This window comes from Monosiga brevicollis, genomic scaffold, assembly GCF_000002865.3.
Source record: "Monosiga brevicollis MX1 MONBRscaffold_26 genomic scaffold, whole genome shotgun sequence".
In the NCBI taxonomy this organism is placed as follows: Eukaryota; class Choanoflagellata; order Craspedida; family Salpingoecidae; genus Monosiga; species Monosiga brevicollis.
The window spans coordinates 24,622-43,881 of NW_001865063.1; the positions used below are offsets into that span (position 1 = coordinate 24,622).

The following is a 19,260-nucleotide window of genomic DNA, read 5'->3' on the forward strand; positions in this document are numbered from 1 at the left end:
CTGCATCTATCACAAGGGCAGGCAGGCACGAGGAATCACGCTTCCCGTGTGTACGTGCCTCTGTGTGTGTGTGTGTGTGTGTGTGTGTGTGTGTGTGTGTGTGTGTGTGTGTGTGTGTGTGTGTGTGTGTGTGTGTGTGTGTGTGTGTGCTGCGTGGCTGCTTTATTCGGGTGTGTGGCGCATTTGTCGGTTGGGCAGGAGGCAAGAGGTAAATGCACGATCTGGTTTTATGTGTGTGTGCGTGTGTGTGGTGTTGGCGGGAAAAGCAGGATTAGTGGTGAATGGGTTGGGGCGTGCCACCCGTGCAAAATGGGTGCGTGCACCTCTCATCGTGTGCGAAAGCAAGTGGGCTGCATTCACCTGACGAGCCTGCCTGATCACGAGGAAGACATCAAATGCATTTGCTTCGCATGTCTGCCGTTTTTTTTTTTTTTGTGCTTGTGTGCGTGTATGTGTGTGTGTGTGTGTGTGTGCGTGTGTGAAGTTGAATAACCAGACACTTTGGGCGTGAAGAGTAGTGAATGCATTCAATGAGCCCGTTACGGGATGCGATCATCAAAAGGGCATGGATTGCATTCAAATTGCGTGTTTGTTGCATTATGGCTGCCGTTTTTTTTTTTTTTTGGTGTGAATCCACGTCGTTCCACTTCATTTTTGGCGCGAAAAGTAGTGAGATGCTTAGGCGACTTATGTTTGTTTTCGGTCTTTGGAAAAGTCATGCACTGCTCACCTTTTCTGGTTTTTTTCTATGCCTAGGATGGCGAGCAGTGGCAGTGCAGACGAGCGATCCGGCGCCGCTTCGCGCCCAGCTAGAGCAACGGAAAAACCGAGCAAGGCTGGAGACAAACTGAGCAAGGCTGAAGACAAGCTTAAAAATGCTGAAGCCAGGCTGGACATCGCTGAAGCCAAGCTGGACAGCGCTGAGGAACGTGCCCAGGCGTCCATGGACGAGCAAGCCAATGCCGAAGTGAACGTGGCCAAAGCCGAATTGGGCGTGGCCAAGGCCAAAGTGAAGGTGGCCGAAGCCAAACTGGGCGTGGCTGAAGCTAATGTGGAAGCGGCTACAAATGATGGAGACCGAGCCCGAGCCGAATCAAGTGTGGCCAATGCCAAATTGAAGGTGGCCGAAGCCGAATCAAGTGTGGCCAAAGCCGAAGTGAACGTGGCCAAAGCCGAAGTGAACGTGGCCAAAGCCAATCTGGGCGTGGCTGAAGCCAAAGTGGAAGCGGCTACAAATGACAAAGACCGAGCCCGAGCCGAATCAAGTGTGGCCAAAGCCGAAGTGAGCGTGGCCGATGCCAAAGTGAACGTGGCCAAAGCCGAAGTGAGCGTGGCCGATGCCAAAGTGAACGTGGCCAAATTCGAATTGGGCGTGGCCAAAGCCAAAGTGGAAGCGGCTACAAATGACAAAGACCGAGCCCGAGCCGAATCAAGTGTGGCCAAAGCCGAAGTGAACGTGGCCGATGCCAAAGTGAACGTGGCCGATGCCAAAGTGAACGTGGCCAAAGCCGAAGTGAACTTGGTCATCTCGCGTCCACATTCCGCAGAGCTGAGCCATGTCTTTGAATCGTACTTGCAGACCTTGAAAGACGAAGTAGTCCGTGCTTCCCAGGCGCGGAATAACGCTGCGAACCCACCCATGGCGGCTGCAGTGAGCCCTCACCCCAGCAATCCTCTGGCGTGTTGGTGGCGCCAGCAAGTGCGGTCGTGTCCGGGGCTTCAGGGGACGGGTATCTAGACTATTACAATCAAGTGACCCGGAAGGGTCGATACAAAACAGCCGACGAGTCAGAGGTGGCCCCGTTCCGTTCGGAGCTCACGTCGGAGCAGGAAACCATGGCCGACAGCATTCCAAAGGGCCAGCGCACTTCGGAAGCAGATCTCCAAAACGCCTGGGATGACTTTCTCCAGAAGCAGACAAAGAATATCCCATGTCGCGTTTGTAGCTCTCCCAATGCTGCAACTCTGGACCAGTTCAAGCCCGACATTGTGTTGGGGGCAAGATACCCTTACAGGGATGGCAACATTGCCTGCATTTTGGAGCTCAAGCGCAGCACGAACAAGTTTACAGCTTCGGCTCTTGGCCAACTCTTTTCTTATTTAGATACATTGTTGGAGCTGTCTCCAGATCGACACTTCTGCTTTGGCGCGTTGGTGAACTGTTTCAACTTCCACATCATCCGGGCATATCGATGCCGCGGAACCGGCTTCATTCACTTCGAGACCATAATACAGGGCCATTTGGGGTCGGGCGCGCCCCTTGTCCGACTGCTGACCATGGAACCTAGTGAGCTTGGTTTCGTGGACTTGCGCGTGAACATTCCTGACAACGATGGGCAGCCATTGTATTACCATCCACACTGCTTTATCGGCAAAGGCAGGCATTGCGAGGCGTACAAAGGCATGTTTCAAGGCGAGACGGTCGTCTTCAAGATTTTCAAGAACGAAGCCGCCATGAAGCAGGAGCGTGACATGCTTAACAAGCTGGGTTTGGCTAAGGTTGAAAATGTGCCTGTCCTCAAGGGTTACTCGAAAGGGCACCCCTACTGCTGCGTCGTGACCCCTGTAGGCGAGGAATTTGCCACGCCTCCCACAAGACACGAGCTATCAATGCTTTTGGACGTGCTCAAGGCCGCGCACAAGGCCGGGCTTGTTCATCGTGACCCGCTTCCCCGCAACTATTTTCGAGTGGGTTCAAAAATCCTGTTCAACGACTGGGGGTCGGCTGAAGAGATTCGCACAGGCCAGCCAGTTGTACCCACTGGCTGGCCTTGTGAGCAAGCAGATGACATGATTGGCGAGGTTCGTACCGCTTGCTGCAGTGAATGTGGGAAGAATTGCAGTGTGCAAGCCCCCTCATGTTCGACTGGTTGTGGTTTGCAGAGTGAGGTGGTGCCCCAGTTCCGACATGACCTGGAAATGTTTGCAAAGGGCATCTTCTTGCGAATGGTGCGAAAGGGCGACTGGCCAAATGACCTGCGTAGCACTGATTTTTGGGATGAGGGTTACTTGGGATCTACCTGGCGACCTGTCTTGAACGCTGCTCGCTCGCTACCCGATTTCCTTACCGGCTCACCCGAAGATTTTGTGAAAAACCACGATGGGACATACGAGGGCTTCAGAAACATACTTTTGAAGTCCTATAGTCGCCTGCTCGCTCATGGGCCCACTTTGTTTTGAGCTGCTGCTTCAACTTTTGATGTTTTTTTTCTCTCCTGTCCAGCTCAAATCGAGAGAACATCGCTACAACGCTTTTTGGCGCTACAAATGACTGCCACAGGGTCTTAACATCTGTACATTGAGAGTGTCTGGGTAAACAAGTCATCAAAAGCTGGCACGCTTGCTGGTAGTGTCGAATTGGAGAGCCGACGAGCAAAGAGAAGCCAAAGTGTAAAAAAAAACGCGATGACAAATGGCAGCCGGGTCCTCAATCTGAGATTTCATGGCACGTCAATGTCAAGTAAACCTGGCCTCATTGACACCCTTGCCGTGTTGGTCATAAAGCCACCTGAGACGCCCTGTGACACACAAGCCAGCGATTAGTACACAAAACTGGAAAAAAGCGCCCTTGGCCCCTTTGCCAACACCACATGGCAGCCGGGTCCACCATCTCAAATTCCGTTGCACGTCGGAGCAAATCATACATAATCTCCGTCAAGTGCTTGTGGCGCTCGCCACGGAGTCGAAACTCACCTGGGACCACCTTGTAATACACAAGCCCTGACAGTAGTATCCCTCTCGAATGGCCTAAACTAACGTGTAAAAACAAACACTCCCATTGACACATGGCAGCCAGGCCTCTGATCTCAGTTTTCGTCTCACGTCAAAGCAAAGCACGCCCCACCTTTGCCATGTTCTTGGAGTGCTCACTGTCTAGTCCTCTCTTACCAGGGACCATCCTGCCACACGCCAGCCCTGGCATGAGTGCACCCCTCAAAACGGCCCATGCTTGAAAATAAAGCGCACCTTGACTTCTGCACCAACACCGACTGGCAGCCGGGCCTCTGTTCTCAACTATCGTCGCACGACAAAACAACAAAGCACGCCTCATTCATCTGGAACCATCCTGTGTGCCACAGCACTACCGTCAGAATCGTCCGGGGTGTCGCGCGCCAAAACTCGCAAAACGCATCCTTGCCCTCCGCTCTGGCAGCCGGCATCATGGATGGCATTTTCAACAACGGGCCGCAGATAGGTTCCTCACCTCCCTCCGAGCAGCTGTGTTTTGTGCCAATTATGAACAGGCTCCGGGCTCCTGGGCCTCGCTAGCGCGTCCATTGCGCACCAGTGGCCACGGCACCTCATGGTCAGATCGAGGAATTGTCTTGACAACAAATGGCAGCCCAACACGAGATCAGCAAGATGGTCGATCCAACACGGTTGCACGGCAATGTCGTTTAACTACCCGTTCATTCCTGTCGCAGCTTGCACCTCAACCACAACGACGACAACGCCCCACCAGGAGCACGCGCGCCGCTCATGGCCCCGTTTCATCGAAAAACCTTGTGTCCCAAGTCAATTGGTGCAACGGTCGCTGGGTTACAGTGGTCTCGAATAGGCTTGATCTAGGCGGGGTCGTGCCATGACTGAGAAACTCCGTGAAAAGCTCTTCTGACCATAGCAGTGTTGTGACGCTAGCTCGGCCCGCGGGGCAGCACCGCGTCTCAGAAGCAGCAGCCGAAAGTTCTTCTGCGTTGAATGTCAGAATTTTGTGCAAATCCGGCGCCACCGTGGTGTCAATGACCTCGGATGTGGTTTCGGGGGGGCTTTTGCCAACAGCATTGGGAGCGGCTCTTCGCGTAGCAGCGTGTTTTCTCGACCAAAGGCACACTGAAGCACGTCACCCGGTGCCTTGCACAGCGGGCCGGATGGCACAAGCTTTGAGCCGTTGTTCGCAAAACTCGAGCACGATTCTCGGCCCACCAGCAGCTAAGGCTGTCGCTGCACTAGTTGTGACTGCAGCTGCCTGATTCGATGGCAACCCTTCTTCTTTCGCCGAGGCCGGCTCCGGGCGACTCTGCTCTCGTCTTTGAAAGCAAAAATGAATTTGAGCTTGTGGCTCGCTTGACAGTTGTTGCGGGTCTTTTAGACATTGTTGAAGATATAATAATGTTCTCAATGTTTATTTACGCTGCATTTGAACCAGTTTGTGTAGTCTGACATTACTACTCTGCTTTTTAGCGTCGATGCACAAAAAAAAAAAAAAAAAAAAACTACAGACAGTGATTGGCGGACTCCCCTTTTAATTTTCTCAACCTCCTCCCCAGCTTGGCCAGAGGAGAATTGACGCAAGCTACTCTTCTACGTGCATCTTTCCACCGGATCGACAGCTGTCCCATTGTGCTGGCAGACTACACACCCTGCTTGTCCTGGGTTTGAAGTCCTGATCACCACAACGCCGAGGGATTCCATCTGAAAGTATACAAGCAGACGAATCGGCTGCGAGAGGCGCTTCGGCGGTTTGCGAGCAATGTGCATCTAGCAGTCATGGACCCCACCAATGCCGTCCTCGAGCTGTCACAGGATCAAGACCTGGAAGTTTCATTACTGGACAAGGATGACTCAAGCCAATCCGACCCTGATGCGTCTGCACCCGACTGTGAAACAGCATCGCTTTTTTCCAAGATTGATGCGCGGAATCCGCTACTTCTGATAGCTCTGATCGCCTTTTGCATCAATTGCCAGCCTTCCGAGCCCTATTTGGCTGCCTACCTCGATGATGTCAAGAATCTGACCGAGCAGCTTACGTCTGGCCCGCTGATACGTATGCCACGTTTGCGCTCTTCTTACCCTTGGGGCTGTTGACTGAGTTTGCGGGCTACTACAATGCCCTGGGCCTGGGCTTGCTCTGCCGACAAGGTACCCGTATGCTGCTCCTCTTTGGCCACGGCCTTTTGCCCGTCGTGCTCAGTCAGATCACATATGCTGCCTCCTCCGTCCTCAACACCGCGCTCTTTACCATCCTCTATACGGTCCTACCCACGGAGCACTTTGCTCGTGCCACGGGCTGGACGCGGGGTTGTTACCATTGCGGCAATGTGGTGGGTGCTCTCGTGGCTCAGGCACTTGTTTCATACGCTCATTGGCACGGGCGACGCATGGACCTACTCTTTGTCTTCTCCTGCATCATGACCACACTGGGCTGCAGCGTTTATTTGTATGGACGCTGGCGGTGCCCCGCCCTTGGGCAACGTCCCGACAAGGTCGTAGCCAGCGCTGCATTCCCAATTGTAAGATCACACCGTAGCTCTGGTTTTGGTGTGCTGGTACGGCGCCTCTGGCGAGACTATCAGGACCCCCACATGGCTTTCTGGAGCGTCATTTTCACGTTTGGCTATGCTGCCACCTTTGTCTTTGGCAACTACTACCAAACCTTGCTGACATACCACTACACTCATGTGCCTTATGGGCTGATTGAAGCAGTGCTGGAGCTAGGATCCGTGGCTGGTACCACGTTGGCAGCGACCAGCCGTGGTACTTGGGCTGTCCATGCACGACCACAAGCCATGGCCTGGCTCGCCACCTTGGTAGCAGCGGGTGCAACTTTTGCGGCCGCCTTCTGGCACGCGAAGCAGGGTGTTTTCATTGCTCTTATTGTGGCACAGTCTTTGGCGGCCCGGTTTTTGTTGGCGGCTGCCGCAACGCAAAGTGCGGCCCATCAGCGCTCTGAGCAATTTGCAGCCGCCACCACCGTCAATTCTTTCATTGGGCTGGCCTTGACCAGTGTGGTCATTGCGTGCATCTCAACTCGTCCAAATGCACCCACAAGTAATTACCTGGCGGCCGCTGCTACTCTTACCGTTGCTGGAACAGCACTGGCCTCGTTCGTTTACCGAGTTGTGCAGTGGCAGCGACAACGTGCGGCGCAGCGTGCTTCGATAATCAATGAAGGAACGTCGGCACAGAGTTGTAGCCTTGCGTTTGACCCTAGTCATTGTCGTTCCGCAGCCTGACCTGTGGTAGTCCGGTACCATGATACTCACTTGTAAAGTAATTGATGGCTGACGATGTTTGTGACAGAGCAAGTACATCAAACACACTTCGGTGACTGTGGTTTTTCATGACAGTAGTAGTTGCTCGCGAGGGCTACAGGGATGTTGACGCGGTCGACAACACCCAGCGGGTGATTGACGATTAGCTTGAGCGCCAGGAAGCCAACCTCGAGCAGCGGTGTCGACAGACCTGCGTGCCGGCCGTCTTTGGGCACATGCTGCGAGCGGAAGACAGGCATCATTTTTAGGCCCGGACATGCCAGTTTTGCCCATGATGTTCCATTCATGCTCTTGGATCTGACCTTTGATCTGATCATGCATGCGGATGTTGAAAGCAAGCGACTTGTTTAGGTTTGACTGGATGAGATGGCGAGGTTCCAGAGTCACAGCGCGGCTCAACAAGTACAGAGCTACATGGTGGTGGCATCTTCAAGAAGTGATCGCAATTGCCTTCTGGGGAAGACTTTTTGTGTCTGAAAGATCGCCTTTGAGCAGGAATGAAGCAGATTCTCTAGCTTATAGTTGAAAATCGTCTGGAGGAAAGAACTAGATGTGGCATTGAAGGTGATCAATTTTTACCCGTGGTCAACACTTAATGACCAAGCTGATCGTGACGTTCAGGCCGGTGGGTCAGGTTGATAATGATCTCTGCACAGTTCTGGAAAAGGAAAGCAAAGCGGTTGATGTTACCCAGATGTTTGTTGACTTTTTGAAGCGGTGTCAAAGTTAGAACACCGTTGTTAGCTTCATGTGATTTCAGGTGTTCTTTCTGCAAAAGGTGGACAGGGCAGCTTTCACGCTGGCTGATGGCAGCCAGCTGGTAGAACTCATCGATCTGCTCCAGGACGGGAAAGTCGCGAGCCGTGGCGTCGGGATGAAGTGCATTGACGTGTTCACGTCGCAGCACAAAGCATGGGTCGACAACTCGTTCTTCGATTGTTTGAGAGCCAATAGATTCCAAGGCGGTTTTCGCCTTGCCATACCAATCTTGGTCGTTCCTCACCATCTCTCTCATCCCCGCAACTTCTTGAGGCTTCACGAGCGATTGTTTGGCAACCACGCCCTCTCCTTTCAGCGTCTGGTAAACAGGTGCAAACTTTGTGAGAATGCCTCCAAGAAATTTGGGGCCTGGTGAATCAAAATCTTGCCCATGTTGCTTCAAAGGGAAAGGTCGCTTTGCCAAAGCACACGGTGACAGTGCCTCCTCAAGTACAAAGCCATCAGAATCAAACCGAACGCCTGTCTGACGGAGCTCCCTCTCAAGGCTTTTTGCCCAGGAACCTTGAGCCCCTGAATGATCCGGGAAAAAATATGGGGTGTCCACTGTTGAGAATTTCCACTGGCTTCGATCGTAACCAAGCACCATTTGCAGCCAGTTGGCCCAGTTGGATTGAGGCTCTGCCAAACCTTGCGCTTGAGCTGGTTGAAGCACGCCCGCAAGGTTTCTCACAGCCTCACGAGAAAAAAAATCGGGAAAAAAAGGTATCACAAAGTAGTGCGAAGAAAGCAGCGAGATCTTCGTGACGCCCCCAAGGGCTGGTGGAAGATCGAGCAGAATGGTGTGAATGTTGTAAGCTGCAGCTGTCATCCAGAGCAAGTGATACAGGACACCCAACTGGCGAACAAATCGATGGTCAGTGCTTGCCACTTCGAGCTGTGTGGATGCCAGGGCCATCTTCATGTGGCCAGGCAGAAGGTAAAGCCGTGGCGTCTGCTCCTCGCTTTTTTCTTCGTCGACGCGCTTGGACTTTTTTCGCGATGGCTCCCCACTGGCTCCGTCCCGGCTGCCAACAACACCGTCTTTGCAAAGCTTCAAGCGCGTGAGCGTGGCTGGCTCAAGAGCTGCTCGCTTTTTGTCGTCCAAGACGTTTTTGATGGCATCGTACACGTTCCAGTTGCTGACGCGATCGTAGTGGACATCATAAAATTTCTCGTAGTCCTCGGTCCCAAACTCCTTCAAAACGGTGCGACGCAATGCAAGTGCCGTCAGAGAGCACTGGGGATCCAAGTCGACGATGAGCACGCCAGGCACGTCCTCTGGCTTCCACAATGGCGCGTAAGGCTTGTGGCCAAGTGCGTCTGCGCCATGTTGAGCGTGGTGTTTCGCAAGCTCACAGCCAAGCGCAAATGTCGTGGTCGTCTTGCCCACACCGCCCTTAAAGTTGTACATGGAGATCATGTTGAAGGTGTTGAAATTCTGATAAAATCGCTTGCTCGATGTCTCAGAACTTGTGTCCAGCTCAATGAACTGAGGTTTGCCTGTTTTTTCTTCGACGCCAAGCTTCTTCCACTTGACTTTTTCATAAGTGGCAGCCTCTGTCGTGTTGTCCGCCACGGCTCCCTGGGCAGACGCTGACGCCATCTCGACAGTTCTCAGTCAACACCACGCCCTCCAAGTCAAGCTCGAACCGGCCAGGAAAAAAAATGCCAGTGAAACGTTTGAACACGTGTAAATGGTTCACCTGACCGATCGATCTCGAACCAAACATCGAGTCCGAATCACTCACTGATCGAACGAATCAATAACGTACACATGAGTCCCAGTTGATGAAGAATTCGGACTCGCAGTCACATGGCAGAAACCACCAACCACCACTGGTTCACATCATTGGTTTGGTTTGGTTTTGAATGATTGTCAGCATTTTGCTGCTGGTGGAGATGCGAGATGCTTTTGACAGCTGACTCTTGGATGAATTGAGCCTCTGCCACTTCTTCCTTCAAAGCAAGCAAGTTGACGAGCCTGCTCCTGATGGATGAGGAAAGGGGGGGACAAGACTTCTTCCTTCCCTTCACGCCCCACGCCTCCCCCCCCCCCAGCCGGCTAATCACACACAGGAAGAACAATCCGAGGTAACAAAGGCTTGGCAAGAATTGGATGGATCACCAAGGGCTCCAAACCGAATTTGAGTGGCATTGATGTCCTCAATCGGGTTGTTGCAAAAGTTGACATAAGTGCCAACGGATGTGAGTTGCGTAAAGCCGTGCACGCTCTGCAACGCGTTGTTGTCCTATTGCAGACACAAACGAACCAAAAATGGTGAGGCTAGGCACAGAGCTTCACATGGACGTGCGCCCACAATCTCACTCTGATGGAGAGAAAGCTGCCGATTGATGTGAGGTTGGCAAATCCATCGATGGTCACCAGTGCAATATTGGCCTAGTGCCCAGCACATCACTTGTAGAATGAGATCAAAAGCAGAACGCTCACGGGGAGTAGGAACCAAGCACCAACAAACCCGCATGGTAATTGACCCGCCCACGCTTTGCAAAGCGCCAAAGCCATCAAAGTCCGTGAGATTGATGTTTCTCTATTGCATAAAATTGATAAAGAATGAGTGGCACGCCCATGGAACTTGACACGCAAGATCGAATCGTTGGTGCGCACCATCATTGTCAGATCCCTGCCCACAATCGTAAGCGCATCCAGTCCGTCAAGGCTTGTCAATGCAAAATTAGTCTGTTCCAGCGACAATATACTCAAGCATGAGCAAACGGATGTTATATGTGGCCCTGACGAGCAATTGACGAACGTTGATGCTAAGGTCGAACGTCACGGCTTCCAGACGTCGCAACCCCCGCACTTGTTGCAGAGCACGGTTATTCTGTTTTTGTTTGTTGAAAAAGACAAGACCACAAAATTCAGGTGAGAACATGCCAAGCTTGATGGCTCAAGTGCGCGTGTCAAAGAGTCAAGACTGACCAGAATCAAGCCTGGCATGCTCTCACCTGAATCCTGAGATGCTGGTGGACGGAGCGCAGGGCAGCTAGGCCATCCAGATTGGTGAGGGCATGATTTGCCTGTACACAGTGTTGGCACTGTGAGAATGCGGGCGCAGGGTGTTGTAAGCAGCACTGGATTTGACAAAAAATATGCGGGGGCACTTGCAGAGATAAACGCAAAGCCCACGGTGGTGAGACGGTTGAGGCCGTCGACAGAAGAAAGATTTTGATTGTTCTAAGCATGCAACAGGCAGTCGTAATGAATGAAGATGCAAAGTGATATCAGGGCTGAATTGCGGCTCAACTTGCAATGTGTACCTGAATGTATAAGGCATTGCCAACGGCAGAAAGCGCCCCGAGGCCAGCAAGACTTGTGAGCATCGGGAGCCCCTGGTAGCGGTTGGAAATGAGACGAGCACCGTGCCTCGATGCAGGGAGATGATCAACGCGTCATGGAGAGCGGAGGTCGCACCTGAATGGTGACGGAGTTGACGACCAGGGTTAGGCCATGCAACCCATCAATGTGGGAGAGAGCAGCATTGTTCTGTTTTCGCAACCAAGCGGGGTGTGAGATAACGCAGTCATAAGAGGAGGCGAGGCGTGTTTGACATGGGCAGGGTACGGACACGAATGTAGAGCGATTGGAGTGAATCCGATGTCAGATTCCTCAAACCATCCAAATTGGCCAGGACGGGATTCGACTAACATGTAAAGACCACACGGGGTGAAGGGGTGAATGACTTTGCCATGAGGAGAAGAAAGGGGGTTTCGCCTCTTCAAGAGCCCCAGGGGTGGAAAGAAGTCGGTCAAGTGACCAACCTCGATGCTCATAGCTTGACCCAGCACGTTGAGGCGGCTTAGACCTTCAAGATTGGTCAAGGCGGCGTTATCCTAACAGAGGGCCCGATCATGCACCACGATCAGAAGAGACGCAGGCCCTGATGGAAAAAGTGAAAAATAAATAATCGGCGCACCTCTAATTTGAGGCTGCCACCGATGGATTGAAGACCACCGAGGCCATCAATGTTGGCGAGCAGCGGGTTGGACTGGTGTGGCGACAAGGACTGTGAATGCTAACCATGCCCGGCGGGTGCGGGCTTTTATTCAAGCTGAGACACTCACGACAATATGGACGTTTCCAGCAATGGTAGTCAGAGCTCGCAAGCCATCAAGATTGGCCAGGGCAGGATTAGCCTGTACGGGACCACAGCAAATACCAGAAGCAATGGGGTGAATCACACCGCGACGCTGACAAAAGTCTCAAGGTGCGCAGGGCCCGGAGGTTTCGGGACCTGGATGGTGAGATCCCCATTGAGGGTGACAAGGCGACCCAGGAATTGGTAGAGGCGGGGAGCGGTCAGTTCGGGACAACTTGTCAGGTTGACATGGCCATTCAGGTGCTGGGTACCATGGGGGAGGACAAAGCTGCAGGAGACGTTGCCGCTAAAGTCGACGACGAGCTGATCTTGTAACGTGTTGAGGCGCTGCTGGAGCGAGGCCAGAGCTTGGCGCTGACTGCGGAGCGTTGATACGATTGGAAGGTCGTTGATAAAAACGGCAGATCCTTCCGAGCTGTTTAAATGCAGATTGCCATGAACATCTGTAGCAATGCCACCGCTGCCAGCCGGCTCGCACCCGGTCAATGAGATCAAGCTCTGCAGCGACAAACAGAGGCAGAGCCAAGAGCCAAGCGCCCATTGGCCACTTTTCCGCTCGAATACCGTCAGCATACGTGCCATGGTCGCCCAGGTTGTGTTGTTATTGTTTTTTTTTTTTGGTCGAATGACACGGTCATTCGCTTCTGTTCACGGCCGCTGATGCCTGCTACGACCTGGCCCGTCGCCGCCGTCACCGCCGCCGCCGTCGTCGTCGTCGTCGGCGCCTTTTTTTGCTCAAATACGACAACAGTTGTTCTCAACGATAAATAAGAACAGGCTGTCTGTGTCATCAGTCTCCTGTTACATGTGTGCATTTTCCCAGAGTCACTTGCTCTTGCGCCCTCTTTGCCTCGCAAGCAAGCAACATTATCGTCACACTTCTCTCATTTTGCCTTGGGTTTTACCTTACCCAACGTTCAGCCTTGCATGCGTACCTCTGCGCGCCTCTTTTTCTCACATTTTTCTCTTCTCTGCACACACACACACACACACACACTCTCTCTCTCTCTCTCTCTCACACACACACACACACACGACGCGATGAGCTCGACAGCGCCGCCGCCGGCGTACGGCAGTGATGTTCCTGGTTACCAGAGCGGTGATCCGCCCCTTGAGGATATTATTGGCCCCGGCGAGGTTGGTGATTCTCGCTTCTCTTGAGGCGGGTGGACTCTTTTGCTTGGCTTGGCCGTTTTGAAATGCACGCTCACGTCCTGCTTCTCTCTTTCTCTCTCTCTTCCGCCCTCCCGCCCTCTCTCACTACGACATTCTGGTCGATGGATCGGATGCGTGGGATGCATGAAACACCTCGGACATGGGGCCGGATAGATTCCTTTGATGGTGACGCGGCCTTCGGATCCCCAGGCTGTGGGCAAATTTACTTGGTGGCGCTTCATGGGTCCCATGGTGGCCATTCCCTGCTTCTGGATTCATGCCCGTACGCACGCTTGTCATTGGCTTCCGCATCACTCGACTCGACCTGTTGAATGCAAGGCCTCACAATGGTGTGCGCGCCACCCGGCCCTTTTTTCCACTGATAGTCATCATGTGCCCCTGTGCTTTGAACGTACGCTGGGCTGCCGTTCGTAAGTGCGCGGCTGGCCCTAAAAACAGCACATGTGGACGAACCCTACCTGACAACGCCCCTTTTGTCGTTTGCTTCCTGATGCGCAGGCTCGGCTGAAAAGTCCATTCTTGTCCTGACCGATCGGGCCGTCTGTACGTTACACCCGCGATGCTTAAAGACGCGTCACATCGCGGCGCGTCGTCACGAGTGTTGTGCTGCCGACCCGCATCTGATGTCAGCCACTCGTAACATGGTGTACCTTGGCAGATGGCTGGAGCGGCGATACCCAGACATGCTGCTGCTGTCCCGGTGCCTGCACCACCGGCGCCCGCGTAAGAGCGGCCTAAATGCCGGACCCCTTATTTGTCCTCTTTTTCCTCCAATCCATGACCATTTTGGTCTTGGTCTGCCGTCTTGTCGCGCCTGCCTCACGATGTCTCACAATGACGATGGCGGACATAGACGACTTCGGTGCCTCTGGAGCGCATCACCAACGTCAACCTGCGCCGCCCTGGTCAAGGCTGTGTCAACTCGTGCATCTCCGACATCGGTACGCAGATCCGTGCCCCACTCACGTACCTTGGCTTTGTCTGGAAACCAACACGCGCCTTCTTGTTTTTTGATGTTTGGCTGCCGGTGGCTTTAGAATGCCTGGAGATTGAGACGGCTGGTGCAGCTGGACCACGTGCTGAGTTGATGCTCGTCGGCGCAACCGACTCGGAAGAGTTTAAGCGCCGCGTGCTCGAGGCCCGCCAATCTGACCGTGTCGCTCCTGGTGGCAGCGCCTCGGCCGTGACAACGGTTCAGCCCATGGCCACGAGCGCCAGCCCTCAAATGCGCCTCAAGGTCCGCCTCAACAGCAACCCCAGCAAGGTCAAAATTGTCCTGGTTCATGGTCAGTCCCGGTTTTCCTCTTTTTTTTTTTTTTTTCTTTGCTTGCTTCCCCCTCCCCCCGCTTTTTTTTTTCCCATATTCACGTCCTTAGCTTCCCTTGAGTATTTCCCCGGAGCTTTGAGATGTCAAGTGTGTCGACTGGCCCGCCCAGACTCACCCAATCACCACGTCAACTTCCATCACAGGCTCAACAGAGGGCATGCACAAGGCCATTGCCGACAAGTTTGATCTCCCTGCCGAGACAAAGATGCGCATTTTCCTCACCGAGGACGGTATCGAGGTTTGTAACCCGCCAAGCTCTGCGCCTTTCGTTTTGGACCGTCCCCGTGGAGTGACCTCAACACCAACTTGTCTGCGTAGGTGGATGGCATCGACGAGCTGTCCGCCGACGACAACATCACCGTCTGCCTCGGCGCTGAGCAATTTACCCAGCAGTAAAAAATGAGCCTCCACTGTTGACTGCCCCTTGTCTTGCATTCTTTCTTCCTTGGCTCCTCTTTGGTTTCTTCTTTCTTCTTTTCGTTTGCTCCTTTTATCCCCGAGAGTCTGCGCATGCGTTCCACGCATACAAATTAAGATTGAGCGCCTCACACCCTGTTCAAACGCAGCCCAATGCTCCCACCATCCCGACCTTGACCTCCCCTCCTCTTGCCATGTTTGCTTTGTTGATGTTTTCCTTTCAACTCTCTCTCAAAACTCTCTCTCGCAAAACTCTCTCTCTCAAACTCTCTCTCAAACTCACTCTGTCTCTCTCTGTCTCTCTCTCTCTCTCTCTCTCTCTCTCTCTCTCTCTGTCTCTCTCTGCCTCTCTCTGTCTCTCTCTGTCTCTCTCTGTCTCTCTCTGTCTCTCTCTGCCTCTCTCGTCTCTCTCTGTCTCTCTCTGTCTCTCTCTCTCTCTCTCTCTCAAACTCTCTCTCTCAAACTCTCAAACTCTCTCTCTCAAACTCTCTCTCTCTCTCTCTCAAACTCTCTCTCTCTCTCTCTCAAACTCTCTCTCTCTCTCTCTGTCGTCTTCCCAGTGATTTGCGCGTGGCAGCCCCCTACGCGGTGCTTTGCGGTGTGAGCGACAGGGGCGGATCGTTGGGCGTGATTGCATTTGTATTTGGCAGGTCAAGATGCTCCGCAGCATGCTGGCTGCTTGCCTGGTCTTGAGCCTGGCGTGCGCCAGTGCTCTGGTACGTGGGGGATGGCACCGCGTTTCGCCCCTCGCTCTTTGGGCTGATTGCACCTTGGCGGGTTGCTGTCCGTAGGCCGATCCGATGCAGCTCTTTATCGATCCTGCCAAGGGCAGCGACAGCAATGATGGATCGGCTGGTGCACCCTTTGCCACGCCGTATCGTGCGCAGGCAGCGATCCGGGCAGCACTTCCAAACCTCCCTGACGGTAGGCATCGTGTACACTGACTGGCTTGCTGGGCCCGATCGTGCAGCCCACGCCGCCTTCTGATGCATCCCGCTTCCACGTGGAGTAGGTGGTGTGGTTGTGACCTGTGCCGATGGCGTTTACGATCTCAGCGCCGCCCCCCTCTCGTTCAACGCCTCGGATCTGACGACCAGTGACAAACCGATTATTTTTCAGGCCGCACCCGGGGCGCAGCCCATCTTCAGGTACGCCCCGTCTCTGGCACAAGTCCCCGCGTGTCCCGGGCTTCGTTCGCTGCTGGCTCTCTGCACTCAATCTAGAAATCATCGCACTGCCCTTGAATCTTTCCAGCGCTGGGAAACAGCTGAACCCAGCCGCCGCCAAGACCGGCGACAGCGGCGTGGTCATGTTTGACCTGGCCGCACAAAACATCTCCGATTATGGCACCATCCCGTGCGGCTCCTCCCTCGGCTCGTGCCCAACCGCCAGCGTCGGCGGCTCTGGTGCGTTATAAATGCGCGCATGTCGGTCGGCTACCCGTCTTGACCGCCTCATAAATTGACACGCTGGGGACCTGTCGATCCGTGCTTCCGTGCAGGGCGAATCGGCTTGACGGTGGGAGACTCTAGTCTGCATCTTGCCCGCTACCCCAACATCAATGCCTCCACCGGCTACTGGCAGTTTGAACAAATCACTCAGGTGACGCTGCATCGGCTTGGCCGTTTATTCACTCGACTGTTTGGGCCAACCGGAGCGCCGCGCTTCACTACCAGTCACTCAGTCTCCACCGCTGCCCACTTTAGGTCAACGATCCCCTCAGCATCACCGTCAACACGGATCGCATTCACCAGTGGGCCAGCGAAGTGGACCATCTCTTTCTTCATGGCTACTGGAAATTTGATTGGGCAGACAACGTTGTCAAAGTGGAGAGCCTGAGCGCACCGGGCACCAACACCATGAACATCAGCTCCAATACCCCACCCGTGTACAACTTTGAGCCCAAGGCCCGTTGGTTTGCGTTTAATCTCTTGGCTGAACTCGATGCGCCCGGTGAATTCTGGGTCAACCACACGTCAGGCCTCCTCTACTTTATCCCCATCACGCCGTGGACCGGCCAAGAACGCGTCCTTGTTGCTGTTGGCAGCAACGTCCTCTTGGTTGGTATCCGCGCTTCTTCTCTTCTCTTTTCTTCTTCGGCTGCTTTGAGGCATTTTGCAACAGCTTGTCTTGCAGCTCGGGCTTGTAAATGGGCCCTTTTTGAGGTTTGGCTGCTCAGCATGTGCCCTACCTCCTGTGCCGCAGATCTCCGACACTGCCAACATTCATTTTGCCGGCATCAACTTTCAAGCTTCGCGGCAAAACGCAGTCGACGTGCGCAACAGCGCCAACGTTACCATTGCACACGGCACCGTCCGCAACGCTGGCGGCAACGGCATTGCCCTTTCCGAGGTGGTATCTTCCAGTGCGCTCAACATGACCGTCACTCACGCTGGTTGCAAGGGCATCACCATCTCAAGTGGCAATACAGCGCAATTGATATCGGGAGGTCAGTTTGATGGGTATGGCTCGAGGCTCATTTGGGCTGAAGCGTCTGGCTTTTCTCACGCACATCCTGCTCGTCAGACTCGAGCATCGTCAACAACACCATCACGCTCACGTCGCAGTACACTCGCACGTACAACCCGGGGATCGGCTTTAGCGGCGTTGGCAACTATATTGCTTACAACAACATTACCGACCTGCCGCATGCCGCCATCCTGGGCAGTTGCAATGACTGTCTATTTGAGCACAACTACATTGCGCGCGCGGGCTTTGAGGTGGACGATTCAGGTTGGCAGCGCTATACCATGCTCCCGCGTTGAGTTTGTGCTGCATGTGACTCAGCATGCATCGTTCTTGTCTGTTGCTGCAATGCGTCATAGGGGCCTTTTACACGGGCCGACAGTGGACCGCGCGAGGCAACACGGTCCGCTTCAATCGCTTCGAAAGCATTCGCACGCGCGTGCCCGTCTACTTGGGCTCGCCTTCAGTCCAAGGCGTTTACCTGGATGACCAGGTACGACACCCCTGCTACCCCAACACTCGTAGACCAAACAGTCTTACGCGCCGATGAATCTGGTTCTGTAGATGAGCGGCTATGAGGTGTACAACAACTCGTTTTATGACTGCCAGGTCAGTTACGCACTGAAAGCCCCATGCCCAGTGCCTATATCCCCAAGACCCCATTTGGACAATTTTCTCACCTCTGGCTGGCTATTTCCTGTGGTCGGGCCCGTTCTCAGCTGGGCGTGCTGGTTGGCGGAGGTCGACGTAATCACGTGTACATGAACACGTTTGAAAAATGTGACACGGCCATCCACCTCGATGACCGCGGTCTGACCTGGCAGCCAGAAATGTGCGTGCCCAATGGCACGCTGTACGAAGGGCTGATGGCCGTCCACTACCGCGAGCCCCCCTACGTTCAAGCCTACCCGGAGATTGCCAGCATTCTTGATCTGGTCCGTTCTCGGTCTCTAACTGTTTCTGATGAGCTTGGTTCATGTGATTGGCTGGCTCACGACAGGGACCCTCATGGTTTTTGATGACTGAATGGTGCCCGCCTATTTTTGCAGCTTCCCTGTCATCCCACTCTGAATGAGATGTGGGGCAACACCGCCTGCTCGTGTGGTCAGCTGTATGACTTTGACCCCACACAATACAGCCAATGGATGAACCTGATCCTCAACAACACCAACACCAGCGACACAGGTTGCGTCGCACCCCTCGCCTAACCCCGGTCTTTTGATTGGTCAAGGTGTCCCCAATGCACTCTCTTGAGCCCCTCTCTGTTTTGCTCGACCCCTCTCCTTCAATCGATCTCACAGTTTTTTCCCGTGCAACACCCACGAGATCCCACTCCCAATCGCGTACAACTCTGAAAGCGCCTCACGCTCCCAGGCTTCCTACAGACACACACTCACTCGCACACCACACTCACTCGCGCGCGCACACACACACACAGACAGGGACCTTTCTCTCAGACTCATATGAAAAGTCGCATAAAACCTCTCTCTCTCATTTCAAAAATTTCTGTTTTTTTTTTTTTTTTCTTTTTTTTTTTTTATGGAGGCGGTACCATCGACGATGGAGCTGCCGGCGGCGGCGGCGGCGGCCATGGCAGTTGAGGACTGGGGATCCGCTGCAGACGTGTTTCTTCAAGCGGCACGGGCGCCAGCGGGGCAGGCATCGACCCAGACACAGGCCCGTCTTTTTGAAATGGCGGCCCAGTGCGGCCTGCAACAGGTGAAAAGCCCCCCTTTCCCTCTTTCCCTGGAGCAGGTCCGCTGCCAGCTTCTCACATAACCCATGCCTGTTCGCCGCGCTCATCATGCCTTAGGATCACGAATCGGGCTTGACCATGGCAGTCAAGGCGGCAGAGCAGGCCGTTGCCCTTTGTCCCTCATGGCCCACCGCACACCTCACTCTTGCTCGATCGCTTCGTGAGGTCTGCAGCCGCATTGGTCGCGCCCTCACCTCTATCGCACTCAGTCTCACGTGCGTCGTCGCACATGACCACCTGTCCTTCTCC

At 53.9% G+C, this 19,260-nt stretch overlaps 5 protein-coding genes across 5 annotated transcripts; 3 read left to right on the top strand and 2 right to left on the bottom strand.

Moving 5' to 3' along the window:
- Positions 1–757: 757 nt before the first annotated feature.
- MONBRDRAFT_11039 (uncharacterized protein) lies at positions 758–3,180 on the top strand (the record flags this gene model as incomplete). The annotated part of the gene is made up of 2 exons (XM_001748808.1): positions 758–1,597; positions 1,669–3,180. 2 exons carry the CDS (start codon positions 758–760, stop codon positions 3,178–3,180), a joined length of 2,352 nt encoding a protein of 783 aa, XP_001748860.1.
- A 2,307-nt stretch (positions 3,181–5,487) lies between these two features.
- MONBRDRAFT_11040 (uncharacterized protein) lies at positions 5,488–6,953 on the top strand (the record flags this gene model as incomplete). Its single annotated transcript, XM_001748809.1, has 2 exons — positions 5,488–5,764; positions 5,860–6,953. The coding sequence occupies 2 exons, from the start codon at positions 5,488–5,490 to the stop codon at positions 6,951–6,953; spliced, it is 1,371 nt and encodes a 456-aa protein (XP_001748861.1).
- A 631-nt stretch (positions 6,954–7,584) lies between these two features.
- Positions 7,585–9,417, bottom strand: MONBRDRAFT_38473 (uncharacterized protein; the record flags this gene model as incomplete). The annotated part of the gene is made up of 1 exon (XM_001748878.1): positions 7,585–9,417. Exon 1 carries the CDS (start codon positions 9,352–9,354, stop codon positions 7,585–7,587), a length of 1,770 nt encoding a protein of 589 aa, XP_001748930.1. The 5' UTR covers positions 9,355–9,417.
- A 248-nt stretch (positions 9,418–9,665) lies between these two features.
- Positions 9,666–12,451, bottom strand: MONBRDRAFT_38474 (uncharacterized protein; the record flags this gene model as incomplete). The annotated part of the gene is made up of 13 exons (XM_001748879.1): positions 9,666–10,000; positions 10,078–10,149; positions 10,229–10,300; positions 10,378–10,449; positions 10,523–10,594; positions 10,719–10,786; positions 10,875–10,947; positions 11,185–11,256; positions 11,339–11,413; positions 11,532–11,603; positions 11,687–11,758; positions 11,835–11,906; positions 12,005–12,451. 13 exons carry the CDS (start codon positions 12,449–12,451, stop codon positions 9,818–9,820), a joined length of 1,422 nt encoding a protein of 473 aa, XP_001748931.1. The 3' UTR covers positions 9,666–9,817.
- Positions 12,452–12,796: 345 nt separating this feature from the next.
- Positions 12,797–18,463, top strand: MONBRDRAFT_33869 (uncharacterized protein; the record flags this gene model as incomplete). Its single annotated transcript, XM_001748810.1, has 22 exons — positions 12,797–13,006; positions 13,199–13,307; positions 13,411–13,455; positions 13,544–13,588; positions 13,704–13,768; positions 13,899–13,986; positions 14,083–14,331; positions 14,516–14,610; positions 14,691–14,764; positions 14,874–15,387; positions 15,440–15,505; positions 15,581–15,668; positions 15,802–15,937; positions 16,044–16,195; positions 16,291–16,391; positions 16,496–16,849; positions 16,995–17,238; positions 17,316–17,522; positions 17,615–17,748; positions 17,820–17,864; positions 17,975–18,190; positions 18,305–18,463. 22 exons carry the CDS (start codon positions 12,797–12,799, stop codon positions 18,461–18,463), a joined length of 3,396 nt encoding a protein of 1,131 aa, XP_001748862.1.
- Positions 18,464–19,260: the final 797 nt, after the last annotated feature.